This window comes from Notechis scutatus, chromosome Z (genome assembly GCF_049901735.1).
Source record: "Notechis scutatus isolate UNSWTSFEM ecotype Mainland chromosome Z, rNotScu1.2, whole genome shotgun sequence".
NCBI lineage: Eukaryota > Metazoa > Chordata > Lepidosauria > Squamata > Elapidae > Notechis > Notechis scutatus.
Window position 1 is genome coordinate 1352800 of NC_142025.1, and position 14814 is coordinate 1367613.

At 49.1% G+C, this 14814-nt stretch overlaps 1 protein-coding gene across 1 annotated transcript in view; it reads left to right on the forward strand.

Annotated features, from left to right (window-relative positions):
• Positions 1-14814, forward strand: part of LOC113427213 (uncharacterized) — a 142447-nt gene that overhangs the window by 84094 nt on the left and 43539 nt on the right. The window contains 2 exon segments of the mRNA XM_087947292.1: positions 4556-7562; positions 7564-8486. Coding sequence (XP_087803418.1) covers positions 4556-7562; positions 7564-8486 — 3930 coding nt within the window.

Below are 14814 nucleotides of genomic sequence, written 5' to 3' on the forward strand. Positions count from 1 at the left end.
TGCTGGGTGGGTGTGCCCGTGGTGGGCGTGGCCTAGTCGGCCTCCTGCCCCACGGCCGGTTGGGGTGTTTTCACTCTTCCCCGGACCCCAGAGGCTTCCTTTAACTTCCGGGAGGGCAAAAACAGCCTCCCCTGGGCTTAGGAGACCGAAAATGGGCCCGTTTCCAGCCTTTCGGAGCCTTTGGGAAACCTGTTTTTCGCCCTCCACGTGGGCCCTGCACTTATCTGGCATCCCCAATGGGTCACATGGATACTCCAGGTAGGGGCAGGGCGCGGTGGACGGGCCCGGCCAGGGGTGGGATTTGCCAGTTCGCTGTAGCGGGTATTAAAAATGATAAAATTAGCTACCGGTTCGCTCGAACCAGGGTGAATCGGTCGTAGCCCAGCCCTGCCTGTCTCCCACACAATGGCAAATACCTTCTTTGGATCTATCTATCTCCTGGGGGAGGAGAGGTTCCCGAGAACCATTAGCCTACTTTCAGAAACCTGACACTCAAGATCAACCCTTTGTGGCAGGTCCGTTCACGAGGTTGGCCTGCACTTGCGTGAAAGAGGACTTTCTGTGTGTTCTCCATCGTTCGCCATTAAATATCTCTTCTGAACTCTGGGGTACATGGGGAGATTTAGAGGTTCGGATGATCATCTACGGCTGAGTTGGGTGGAAGTCCAGAAAAATGACTTTCTTCTCTTAAGTTGAGACTTCCACCTTGCGGGAAGAGTCGTAGAATCTCAGGGCTGGAAGGGATTTCAGAGCAGGGGTGGGATTCTACCGTCCGGTTTAGCCCAATTCGGACGAACCGGTAATTGCGCCAATGATTTGGCCCTGCCCACCCTCCCCTGCCCTTAGTTGCTCACCCCACCCTCACCAAAACCGATTTGTTACACCGGTTTAATCCCACCCCTGCCTCGGAGGTCTTCAAGTCCAACCGCTTGTCTGAGGCGGGAGGCTTGGACCATCTTGGACAAACGTTTGTCCAGTCTACTCCTGAGTGTTAGTGTTATTTCTTCTCCTAGTTGTGTCTCAGACATCTTAGCTTGCCAGTATATTCATCTTCTGCAGTGGAAGCTTTTCAAGACCTAGATCCTGGTCAAAGAGACAACCTGGATCTGGAAAACCTTTTTTAGCAAAGTGAAGAAGTGCAGCCCTTCCTCAAACCTCCCACCGCTGGGTGGTAATGTCCACCATCCCCGGGGTGAGAGGAGACATGGTCTAACAGCCACCAAAAGCTAAAGAGTTGGGTTATTGAAGCTTAAGAACATCTATTTATTCTGCTCGATCAGTTTATCTGTGTCCTCACCACTTTCAATAGATGTCAAGATTCTGGCAGTTACCCCAATTAAATCATGAGTCTCGGAGCCAAACTTCCAAAACTTCAAAAGGATTTATGGGAGTTAACATGTCCGGCATTGCCTGGGTGTAGCCGACTCTGAGACACCTAATTCATTGTCACCCTTGACCCTGGTTTCCCCCAGGTGTCATCACAATTCATATTCTCCAATGAGACACATCCATAGCCCAGAGTCATCAATCACATTGCTCCAGTTAGAATTGTGCACGGCAGAAATTTCAAGTCACCTGGTTACTATCTCTGAAAAATTATTCATGGAATGCACTTTCTATTTCCAAGCTGCCACACTGCTCTTTCAAACCCCTTCCCCCCCTCCCTTTCTGTTGGCAATTCTAAGAAGACCATATAAATATATTATGAATTGACAGCAGGGGTGTCACTCCATTTCATTGAGGGCCGCATCAGGGCTGTGGTTGACCTTGGGCGGGGGGCACCGGGGGCATGGCCGAGTGGGTAGGCATGGCCAGCTTGACACCACTCTCCAAACTCCTGGCATGTTTCCTCTCTGCATTGGGTAGATCAGGCCGAAGCGATGCAGGCCGGCTCCTTACATTTTCCAGGATGCCCCGTGGAGCGGATCCCACCCCATCTTGTGTTTAACATTCCTGCTAAAGAGGGACAATGGAGCACGTCCTGTTGGATTACTGTCTGGTTTGGAAGCATTACAGCTTCAAACATAACGGCTGTAGAGAGAGTGGTGAGGACAGTGGAGCTTGGAAGCATTACAGCTTCAAACAGAACGGCTGTAGAGAGAGTGGTGAGGACAGTGGAGTTTTGAAGCGTTACGGCTTCAAACAGAACGGCTATAGAGCAGGGGTGTCAAACTCGAGGCCCGCAGGCCTGCCCTGGAAACGGTGAAGGACCAGCCTGCAGCGCCTCTGCCGGTGAAAACGGGGCTTGGGGAGGCCGCCCACAGTCCGCCCAGGCTCCGTTTCCACTTGGGGAGGGCTGCAGGAGGCTGTCACAAGCTGCAAGCGGAGCCTTTGATGAATGACATCAAGCTGGTCACACACACCCTCCCCCCCCGCAGGTCGAACTCAACCCTGAGGCAGCCTTCAATGAAATTGAGCTTGACACCCCTGCTGTAGAGAGAGAGAGAGAGAGAGCCTTGAGGACAGCGTTACAGCTTCGGACAGGAAGGCTGAATAGAGAGCGGGGGGACAGGACAGTGGTTGGGAAGCATTGAGGGGTGCGGTGGCCAAGAAGTGGAGCTGTGGCCTCACAATCCGGAGGCTGTGAGTTTCATCCTAGGTAGAAGCGGATATTTCTGTCTCTGGGCATGTTGGGAATAGGATAGGATAGGATAGGATAGGATAGAATAGAATAGAATAGAATAGAATAGAATAGAATAGAATAGAATAGAATTAGAAATAGAATAGAATAGAATAGAATAGAATAGAATAGAATAGAATAGAATAGAATAGAAATAGAAATAGAAATAGAAATAGAAATAGAAATAGAAATAGAAATAGAAATAGAAATAGAGGAATAGAAATAGAAATAGAGGAATAGAATAGAATTAGAATAGAATATACGGAATGGAATGGATTGGAATGGAATGGAATAGAATGGAATAGAATAGAATAGAATAGAATAGAATAGAATAGAATAGAATAGAATAGAATAGAATAGAATAGAATAGAATAGAATGGAATGGGGTGGAATGGAATGGAGTAGAGTAGAGTAGAATATAACTTCATTACAGTCTTAGACCAGCAATAGACATCACTATTTACAATAGGTATATAAAAAAGTACTGACACATTATAATACATTAACAGTGGATTAAAAACATCCCTGTTAGGGCATGTTGAGAATATATCTTCTGAATATAACTCTGCATTGGTGACAGGAAGGGCATCCGTCCAGTGAACACTCCACTCCATTCCGTTGCCCAGACTCCACCCCCGCAAGGGATTACGGGGTTGTTAAAAGGAGATGATGAGCAGACAGGAAGTCTGAACAGAGAGTGGTGAGGACAGTGGAAAAGTAGTTGGTAGTTCACTTCCTTCTATCCAAAACGTGGCATATAAGTGATCCTTGAGTAGGATCGTCTGGGACACAACACATCCCCTCCATGACCAATTTGCCTTGTTACCTTCTGGGAGGAAGCTCTATGGTATCCAAAGCCAAACATCCAGATTCAGTTCCAGTTTTCTTCCGTATAGCATCAACCTGGCGAACTTCGAGGTTTCCTCTTTCGGCTACGTATTCAAAATGGACAGTGATTAATATGTATAAAATATGGCATTTTTATAGCAAGTGTATATGTAGGTTATTTTTAAGTATTTATTTGATTTGTCAATCGCTTACAAGATACAGGTATAAGAATAAATACAGTTTTGAATACGTGAGATAGATACTTATAAGAAAAATAAAAAGAAACAATAGGACAGGGACGGTAGGCACGATTGGTGCGCTTATGCACGCCCCCTACAGGCCTCTTAGGAAAGGGGTGAGGTCAATAGTAGACAGTCTAAGGTTAAAGTTTTTGGGATTTGGGGAAGAAACCACAGAGTCAGGTAGAGGATTCCAGACATTGACCACTCTGTGGCTGAAGTCGCATTTTCTGCAATTAACTTTGGTGCTGTTAACCTTGAGCTATGTACATGTATGTACATAATATAATATAATATTATTATATAATAATAATATGTATGTACATACTGAGTTATGTACATGTATGGTTAGATACATACATTTTTGGAAAGCAGGCAATAGACTTTCATGTGGGCCAGTGTACTCACCGGGGGAAATGACAATAAAGGTTATATTATTTATTGAGGTAGATGTGATGGAGTGGTACGATGGCTCTTGCCTCACAATCCGGAGGCTGTGAATTCGATCCTAGGTAGAAGTGGATATTTCTTTCTCTCTGGGCACACTGAGGCTATGTCTGCTGAACAAAACTCCGCTCTGGTGACAGGAAGGGCATCTGGCCATTCAAACACTCTGCTAAGCTCCATTCAGTTACCCAGACGCCACCCCCGCAAGGGATTATGGGCTCGTTCAATGAAGAGGACGAGGATTTGAGGGAGATGTGGTAGCTCTTCAGCAAAGCTGATCCTTGACGTGGGATCTAGGCTGGGATCAGCAAAGCTTAAACCCCTCCCCCCCCCAAAACCCCCCAATCCAGTCTAAGTATTGGGAGCGTGATTCTTGATTCGTGGTGGGTTCTGATCCTTCAGTGACCTTCCTGTATTCCAGGTGGACCTCCCGCCCAAATAATACACGCTGCCAAACCCAGTGACCACCGCAGGTTTGGCAGAGCAAAACCTGTCCAGGTGACTCTGGCAGATGTTCCACAAGATCAACTGGCAGGTTCTCCCACCTTGAAGACTCACAGCCCAAGAAGTGGAGACTCCTTTTTCGTGGCCGACTTTGGCTCCGTCGGTGGAACTTCTCCCCGTCCCAGGAGATCTCCGAGGAAGGGAGCCGGCCAGGCTTTTGACGTTCCAGAAGGTCGAAGGGAGCTCTTGCAGGAGGGATGGGACCCTCTTGACTCATCGGCTGCCTTGAAGAAGAAGAAGAAGAAGGCCAAGCAGAAGAAAGGGCAGCAGCCACGTGGCGTGGAAACGTGGGAGGACAACACAAAGAAGTTAAGGAGCCCTCCGGCTGCTGGCGAACCTCCAGACGTTCTCCAGGGAAGTCCTCAAGCAGCCTTGTGGGCCTCCACCGAAGTTCTCGGGAAAGGAGGACAACAACCGGACAGCCATCAGCTTCCACCACTTCCTCCGGCAAAGATGGAAGAATCTTCCAAATTTGCATCGGACCCCAACCCCCCGGGAGAATTGAGCCGAGTCAAACTGGCCGTGGACGACGGCTTGGCATGGCAGCCCCTGAGTCCCAAAGGAGAACTTTCTGAGGGGCTTCCGAAGCACCACATGGAGCAGAAGAAGAAGAAGGAGGCAAGTCCAACTTCTCCTCCAGGTCCTGGAGAACTAAGTCCCGTTGAGAAAAGGGTACCGTTGGGGTCTCCGACTCTGAAGAACTCCAATGTCGATGCCTCAACTTTGGAGACCAACTCTGCTGGGGTGGGGCAGAAGGCTGAGGTCCAGACTGTAGACCCCGGGGTTGCCCATGAGAAGGTTGCTCCAGGCTTTCCAAGTCTTGAAAGGAAAGGCGAGTCGGTGGAGGCACCTAAAGATCTTGAGAAGATCTTCAAGAAGGACAGTGAGGTCAAAGAAGTTGCGACTCTTTCAGCCGAGCCAACCCAAGAAGGGACTTCTTCTCTTCCTCAAGACAGAGAAGAAAGCACAGATGTCTCAGGGACCCTCAAAGAAAGACCACGGAGCAGAAGATCTGATTTTCATTCTGCCAAAACTCCATTCGTGGTGGAAACCAAGTCAGATCCAGCCCAACCCTTGTTTGCTGCTGATACTCTTGGTGGTGGCCCATTGTTCTTCACCAGCCCAACAGGAGACCTCCTCGATGTCCGCCCTCCAGAACATCCAACCAGTCTCAGGTTGAGACACGACCAACCCAAGAAGAGGGGCAGTGATGGGAAAAGCAGGAAAGGAAAGCATCTCCCAGAGTTGGAGGAGAAGGTTGGCTTGAGCCAAGCTTCAACGGCGGTAGACATTGAGGGCCTGGGCGAAATTGGTTGGACAACCAGGACCCCTGAAGAGACTTTTTCCACCTCTCCAGGAGTGAGAGAGAAGCCGAAGAAGAGATCTAGCATGGGGAAGAGCAGAAGAGCTGAGGACAGGAGCTCCTTCAGGCAACCATTTGTCTCTACCACAGAAGTTCATGAGATGTTTGACCAAACCCAACAGAGACCAGATGAACCGAAAGAAGGGATGAACGTCTTAGCTACAAGCCAACAGTTGGACAGCACTACAGACGGTGTGAAGCAATCAAGCCCACCGTCTGTCACCTTGAGTGAAAACCCTGGAAGTTCTCCAACTGGACCTGGTCAAAGGGTTGACCTTCCTCCATCAGCATATCCCTTTATCTTGGAGGTCCCTGGAAAGCAGACAGAAGGCCAGCTTCTCTTGGAGTCGACGGTCCAAGGCCAGGAAACAGGCGGGCCAAATCAAAACAAGGGACCCCCCTTGGCAAGCTCCCCTGGAGGAGACCCCGCCTTTGTGTGTGCCACCAACAAACCCAAGAAGAGAAGCAGCGATGGGAAAAGCAAGACATCTCACAAAGGTCCCTCCAGGGAACCCCCACTGGGCCTGGAGAAGACGTTGGATGGGACGGTGTCTTCAAAGAACAATGATTTAGTTAACAAAGGTTCTCCTGAGAAGAAGAGCCAAGGGCTAGAACTTCCCGGCACCCTCCAAATCCCTGCTGAAAAACCGCCAGGAACGACGGGAGGAAAAGAGGAGAAGAAGGTTGGCTTTGGGCAGCTGTCCATCTTGAAGGAGAAAGTCAGCGCTCCTAAGACAGAAGAACTCCATAAAATCAAAGAAACACCATCTAAGGAGCAGGAAGCCAGCCGAGATCAAGTTGGAGAAGGTCCACCCAAGCCACATTCTGTCCTCCCTCAAGTCCTGGAAGAAGTGAAGAAACAGGAGACCAATGGTCAAAGTCTTCAAGTTCCTAAAGTCTTGGAGATGAAGGCAGAACCTTCTGGTGAACACCGCCAAGGAGTTAAGATGGAGGAGGTCCCCGCCTTTGATGGCACCAGGAAAGAGAGGTCGGAACATCTCAAGCATCCAGAACCTACAGGCCAGGTTCCTGCCAAGCTCTTCGTTGATGACACTTTTGGAGGACAAGAGAAAGGAAAGAGTAGACAAGATGTGCGTACTTTGGAACCATCCGTCCATTTGCTGGGCAAGTTGGATACCGGGACAGTCATAGAAGAAGGTGAGAGAAAGATGAAGACCAAAAAAGATGGGGTCCCTGATCTTCCAGATCTTCAACCCCCACTTGTGAAACCTGAAAAGAAGAAGAGTGGCGAGAAGAAAAGCAAGAATATCCCTCAGGAACCTGTGGTTGCCCAACCAACTAAGGAAGAGGTCAGCCATGAAGAAGAACCTCAGAGGCTTGGTGGATTGAGCTTCAACATAGGAGAAGCAGAGGTCGTCGATGAAAACAGGAACATCAAAAGCTTCCCTCCTGGCCGTCCGCTGCATTGGGAAGAGGACCTCACAAATGTCTTTGACCCAGCTGGACCTCTTGAGGAAGCCACGTCCAAAACTGGAGGTCCCACCTGCCCGTTTTTAGAAGCTCACTTCCCCAAGTTGGCTGGCGAGCCAAGCCAGGAGCCATTTTCTTCCCGAATTCCTACAAGCCACCAAGCCAGGGGATCAGAAGATCCTGGAGGAGCTCCAAGAGGACTTGGCCAAACTTGACGGTCAAGAGGCAGAAGCTTCCCTGGTCGTGAAAGCTGGGGATGACATCCGGGAGAAGAGGAAGAAGAACAAGCGTACCCCGGCAGACCGTCTTTTCAAAACGGAGGAGCAAAGCGGAGGAACGTACCTTGGAGACAAAAGCTATGGACTTGGTTCACCAGAAATGGCGGTGGAGAAGCTAGAGACGGCTCCTGGGCTGGTGGCTGAAGGAAGAGGTTGGGTTGGAGAAGGCAGTGACCTCCCTATGGAAACCCAAACTCTTAAGGAATCCAAGGAGGAAGTGTCAGCTCCTCAGACTGTAATGACTGTCTTCCATGGTGGTGGAACTTCTGAGCCAGGAGTGTTAGCAGAAGATAGACGAGAAGATGAAGCAAGGCCTTCTGAGCATCCGGACCGTTTAGGAAGTCAGACAAGGACAGATAAGGTCCTGGAGGACGTCCTTCTGGAGGAAGTGGGAGGAAGTGGGCTCGCTTCCGATCATCTGGTGTCGGACGACAAGAACCTGGCCAAGGGAGGTCCTCTCCTCCAACCAGCCAGCAAGGAGGAGACGGGACAACTTGGAAAAGCCCAGGATGCGCCGAACTTGAGATCGGCAGCCCGAGAACCAGAAGCGTCAATTTCTCCGGCTGTCGCTGATCATGATGGCCACAGGCCCACAGGCGAGACCGAGAAAGCAAGCCGGGCCAAAGCTCCACCACCAATGAAAGGCTACATGAGACCCACCAAGTCAAGAGGGCTTCCTCTTCCTCCTCCATCTGTCCCTTCCCCAAAGGATGGAGCTCCGGACCTAGGCAGAAGAAGACCTCCCAGACCTGATGGCCTCCACAGGCGAGACAAAGGTGTGTGTGTGTGTGTGTGCTTGCGGTTATGGCCTCCCCAGCCTTCTCCATCCAGCTTGGCATTGTCTGAGAACATGCTCCCATGTTTACTCGCGTTGGCACGAGCACCTAACCTGGTTGGCATGAACCGCGTCATGGGGGCTGTCTTTGGCGAGAAACCCAGCTTGCTTGGCGTCACCATGCTAACCAGTTCTGGAACTGACCTCGGTCCGCCGGGACCCACTCAAGCTTCTTCTGTCTGTGTTGTGCTTTGGAGCCTTGTGTTGTGTGTGTGTCTGTTTTGTGGTCACTAACGCTCCTCGAGGGAAGGAACCTGTGGAGTTGGAAGGCTCTGGTGGGGCTGTAGACCACAACTATTTAGCTATGGAACCTCTTGAGAACCTTCTGAGGTTGTAGGCCACTTTCCCACTCAGTGGAAATCTTGGCGGTCCAACACCCTGGAGCAAAATTTGGTTCCACCGTTGACTGTTAGCAACGTAACTTCGAATCTATCTTGATTCCCCAAAAGTAAGACCTACCCTGCTCTGGAATATGGACCGAGTCTCCAACCCCCGCCATCACCCTTAAGCTTCTTAGGCCAGGCGAGGAATGACGGGGAGGGCGGGGCCAGCCAGTGGTGGGATCAGTCGACAGGGAGCCGCAGCAGAAGGCCAAAAGTGCTGCATGTGGCTCCGGAGCCGCACGTGGCTCCAGAGCTGCAGGTTGCCGACCCCTGGGGTAAACCATTCAACCGGCCCCTCTCCCCTTTAACAATGAGCTTTGCATGGAAGAAACTTGCGGGAACCCTGTCGCATCTTTGACATAGGTTGCAGCTCCCCAAAGTTGTTGTCTTTTGTGAGAGGGGCAATTGTGTTTTCTGCATGAAATTTGCTCCTTGGAGTTGTGAGTCTGTGTGAGTTTTTGTGTGCATGGGGAAGGAAGATGTCAAAAATAAAAGAAAAGCCACCGCAACAAACGACGTGGAATGCAAAGGGGTTCAAAAACGCACCGTCCTTGTTTCCTTGCACGCTGTCCTACAGGCAGTCCTCGGCTTATGACCACAATCTCTGCCACTAAGCGAGATATCCGTGAGCCCCATTGGATGACCTCTCTCTTGCCCCCATTGTTAAGGGAATCCCTGCGGTCCTTCAGCAAGTCACCAAGATCATGAAGCGAATCCGACTTGGCTGGTCGGACGGTCACAACTTACTGCTGACCGTCATAAACACGAGACTGTTGCGAAACAGTCTGAATTCTGATCATGTGACATCCCCCCTCTCCCACGGAGAGGTTGCAGCCGGTCGTAAGTGTGAAAAACGGACCACTGTCCCTTTTCTCAGTGACCCAGTTGCTGCTTCGGTCACTAAGTAAACTGTTACAAGTCGAGGACTGCCTGTGGTTGAGCACATTCAGAGAAGAAGCTGAAGAGGGTGTTGTGGGGTTGGGTTCTACTGGTTAAACTGGTTCCAGCTCCCAGTTTGGACCTGGTGAGGGAGCGGAGATGGCTGGGGCTCTGGGTCACACGATACGCACAATTTGGATTTTGGGGCTTCCACGCCCAGAATTCCCTGCTGGCAGGGGGATTCTGGGAGTTGAAGTCCATCAACCTTAAAGCATGCCGACTGGGGGATTCTGGGAGTCGAAGTCCATGTAGCTTAAAGCTTGGTGGCTGGGGATTCTGGGAGTTGAAGTCCATCATTCTTAAACCTGGCTGGCTGGGGATTCTGGGAGTCGAAGTCCATGTAGCTTAAAGCTTGGTGGCTGGGGGATTCTGGGAGTTGAAGTCCATCATTCTTAAACCTGGCTGGCTGGGGGATTCTGGGAGTCGAAGTCCATGTAGCTTAAAGCTTGGTGGCTGGGGATTCTGGGAGTTGAAGTCCATCATTCTTAAACTCTGGCTGGCTGGGGGATTCTGGGAGTCGAGGTTCATGTAGCTTAAAGCTTGGTGGCTGGGGGATTCTGGGAGTTGAAGTCCATCATTCTTAAACCTGGCTGGCTGGGGATTCTGGGAGTCGAGGTTCATGTAGTTTAAAGCTTGGTGGCTGGGGGATTCTGGGAGTTGAAGTCCATCATTCTTAAACCTGGCTGGCTGGGGGATTCTGGGAGTCGAGGTTCATGTAGTTTAAAGCTTGGTGGCTGGGGGATTCTGGGAGTTGAAGTCCATCCCATATTAAAGCATGGTGGCCGGGGATTATGGGAGTTGAAGTCCATGTAGCTTAAAGCATGGTGGCTGGGGGATTGTGGGACTCGAAGTCCACTCCCCTTCCATCTCCAAACGGGACCTTTCTCTGGGAAGGGGGAGGAGGAAAGCATCTTCTCCCACCTGAAACCACCTCCTTCCCCCCGCAACCAGGCCCAGATGGTACAGGTGATCTCCTCCTCCTCACCCCCCGCCTATGAGGATTGTCCAAGGTTCTTGGATGTGGTTGTGAAGCCCGAGACCCACAATGCCAACTCTCCCCCCACCCGCCCGGAAAATTTTACTTTCTTTCTGGTTGGTGTGTGTGTGTGTGTCCACCTCATCTCACGTGGCTTGTCATGGATCCACCAGGGATCCTTTTTCCCACCTCCCTCCAAGGGGTGGTTGTCTTGGCAATGGGTGCCCAGAGGCCCTTGGCTGCTCTGTGTGTGTGTGTGTGTTTGTGTGTGTGTGTGTGTGCGTGCAAGCGCGCGTTGCACAGAAATCCGTCTTCGCTGTGAAGAGCGGGGACCAAAATAGACCAACTTGGCAAAGCATCTGTGGGTAGGAAGCGACGACATGCAACAGGGAAAGTGCGGAGCGTTGAAGCAGCGGGTGGGTTTGAGGTCCATCGCTGCCACAAAGCCCATTATCCTCAGCCCAGAAGACCTGTACAGAGCAGGGGTTCACAAACTCTTGGGAAGGCCTTCAAAGTTCTCCGGGATTTTCGGGCGTCGTTTTTTGGGTCGAGCTGTTATTCAGGCTATCCAGCTAGAAACTGGGCGATGGGGAATTCTAGTTTTGGCCTTAGGGGATGAAAGTTGACTGGGTGACTTTGGCCCAATCACCAGGAGACGGGGAGTTCTAGTCCCACCTTAGGCACAAAAGCCGGTTGGGTGACTTTGGGCCACTCACTAGGAGTCGGGGAGTTCTAGTTCTACATAAGCCATGAAAGCCATCTTGGTAACTGGGTGAGTCGCGCTCTCTCAGCCCAGCCCACCTTGCAGGGTTGCTGGTTACAGGCAAAAGAGAAGGAAGGAAGAAGGAGGAATGTTCACCACTTTATTTAAAATTAATCACAAATCAGGATAAATAAAGAATACATTTAATAGAATAAGAAATAGAAGTAGAATAGAAATAGAATAGAAATAGAAAGAAATAGAAAAGGAATAGAATAGAACAGAACAGAATAAGAAATAGAAGTAGAATAGAAGTAGAATAGGAAAAGAATAGAAATAGAATAGAATAGAATAGAATATGGAAAAGGAATAGAATAGAATAGAATAGATTATAGAATATAATATAATAGAATAGAATAGAATATAGAAAAGGAATAGAATAGAATAGATTATAGAATAGAATAGAATAGAATAGAATAGAATAGAATATAGAAAAGGAATAGAATAGAATAGATTATAGAATAGAATAGAATAGAATAGAATAGAATATAGAAAAGGAATAGAATAGAATAGAAATAAATTATAGGAATAGAATAGAATAGAATATAGAAAAGGAATAGAATAGAATAGAATAGAATAGAATAGAATAGAATAGAATAGAATATAGGAATGGAATAGAACAGAACAGAACAGAATAGAATAGAATAGAATATACGGGATGGAATGGAATAGAATAGAATAGAATAGAATAGAATAGAAGGGACCTTGGAGGTCTTCTAGTCCAATCCCCATGCAAGATTGACGGCCAGTCCATAGATTTACGACCGATGCCAAAATCCCAAGTTACATGATCAAAACCAGCTACTGCGTGTATTCGCTAGGACGGTCACGTGACCGTCCCTTTGCATACATAGGTCCTCGACTTAGGACCGTGTGTTTAGCGACTGCTCCAAGTCGCAATGGCCCTGAGCCAAAGGACTTCGGAGCGGTCCTCACACCTATACCACCGTCAAAATTCAGACGCTTAATGATGCTCTTAGAGCAGGGGTTGGACTAGATGACCTCCAAGGTCCCTTTCAGCCCTGGATTGCTGTGCTGATTCAAAGTATCCTCTGAAGCTGCATCTAGAGCCAGAGTTTGTGGTCCTTCCTTCCTCTCCTTTTTCTCTGCCCCCTTCCCTACTTCCCTCTATCCATCCATATCTCATTCACTTTCCCTTCCCTCCCTTTCTTTCTTTCTCCCTTCCTTCCCTCCCTCTCTCTTTCTTTCTTTCTTTCTTTCTTTCTTTCTTTCTTTCTTTCTTTCTTTCTTTCTTTCTTTCTTTCTTTCTTTCTTTCTTTCTTTCTTTCTTTCTTTCTTTCTTTTTATATTGACGGTTTCCTAGAATGATTTGATTGCTTATTGTACCCTATGACCATCATTAAGTGTTGGACCTGATGATTTTTGACTCTTGACGAATGTATATTTTCTTTTTATGTGCACTGAGGGCATTTGCACCAAGACAAATAAAGAATTCTATTCTATTCTATTCTATTCTATTCTATTCTATTCTATTCTATTCTATTCTATTCTATTCTTTCTCCCTTGCCTCCCTCTTTCTTTCTTTTTCTTTCTCCCATTCCTTTCTTTCCTTCCTTCCTTCCTTCCTTCCTTCCTTCCTTCCTCCCTCCCTCCCTCCCTCCCTCCCTCCCTCCCTCCCTCCCTCCTCCTCCCTCCCTCCTTTCTTTCTTTCTTTCTTTCTTTCTTTCTTTCTTTCTTTCTTTCTTTCTTTCTTTCTTTCTTTCTTTCTTTCTTTCTTTCTTTCTTTCTTTCTTTCTTTCTTTCTTTCTTTCTTTCTTTCTTTCACCGCGCTCCCCTGTATGCCCCATTTTGGGCTTAGCAAGCCTTCCTGCGCTTACCTGGGAGTCTGAACCAGGTGCATGGGGAGTTCCGGGCAGGGCCGGGCAGGGCGGGGCCAGCTGGTCTTCGGAGCTACCAGTTCGCCAGACTGGATGTCAAATTCACAACCAGTTCGCCTGAACTGGCCCAAACCAGCTGAATCCCACCCCTGAGCTGGGTGGGAACGCCAGTGTGTGTGTATATTGTGTGTAAAGGACTACACAACTCCACACTTCCGAAGTTCTCTCTCTTTCCATCTCTCTCTTCTCTCTCTTTCTCTCATCTCTCTCTCTCTTTCTCTTCTCTCTCATTTCTCTGCCTCATCCCTCGCTTTCTCTCTCATCCCTCTCTGTCTCTTCAAGCACTCGCTTGGCACGTGTGCTATCTCTCCCGCGGCTGGCTGCGTTTCCACATTGGTGGGATAAAAATAGCTCCTTGCTAAAATGAACCGCCAGGCGTTGTGAGTGCGGCAGGCATGGTTTTGTGTCTGTGTGTGTCTGTGTGTGTGTGTTGCTGCACTCCCAAGGGCAAGAACCTCCTCCCTCTCCCCCCCGCCCGAACCCATATTGTTGAGCTGTGCTTTCTGGCTTCAAAAGCAGTTAAATCCAGGCGCATGGCGCGCCTGATGTTGGTGGCGCCTGGCCAGGAGACAAAGGGAAGATTTGCTGTCACAAGAAAGGGGGGGGCGGTTATTATAAAGGGGTCCGGGGTGTGTGTGTGGAAACTCAGGAGGCAGGTGGTGATATACAACCAATTGCAAACGGTCCTCGACTTATCATGACAGAGGCCAGTCGCTAAGCAAGATGGTTATTAAGTGAGTCGCAACCAATTTTTGGCCAGCTTCTCCCATTGATTTATGGCTGTCGGTCATAGTAGTTATGTGACTCCTGGAGCCAGTCGTTAAGCCGTCGGATATTTTTGATTGCCTGACCCCGCCCACCCACCCCCAGGGGCGATGGTCATGACGGTCATAAGTGCGAGGAGTGCGGTTTATCGAGTTCTTCGTGTCGTGCGGGTTGCAGCTTGGAGCCGTCGCTAAACGAACGGTTGTAAGTCAAAGACTAACACGGGACAAGTACATCCCAGTTGCCAGTTTTGATCATTCAGCTTGGGATTTTTTGCGACGGTCATAAGTGTGAGGGTCGGCCATAAATCTCTTTTTTATCAGGGCATCCGACAGTCCTTAAGCAAACAATCATAAGTCGAGGACCACTGGGTGGAGAATTGTGGGCCATCCTGTCACCTTCCAGTTGAAGATATTTGCGTTTTTCTCAGGCCAGGATGAGTTCAGCTGCTCCAAAGCCACCCCTAATATCCTGAAGAGTTTCCGTTGCTAAGTGAGTCCGTTATGAAGTGAGTCGCACCCAAATTTTTGGCCATCGCTGTGAAATGA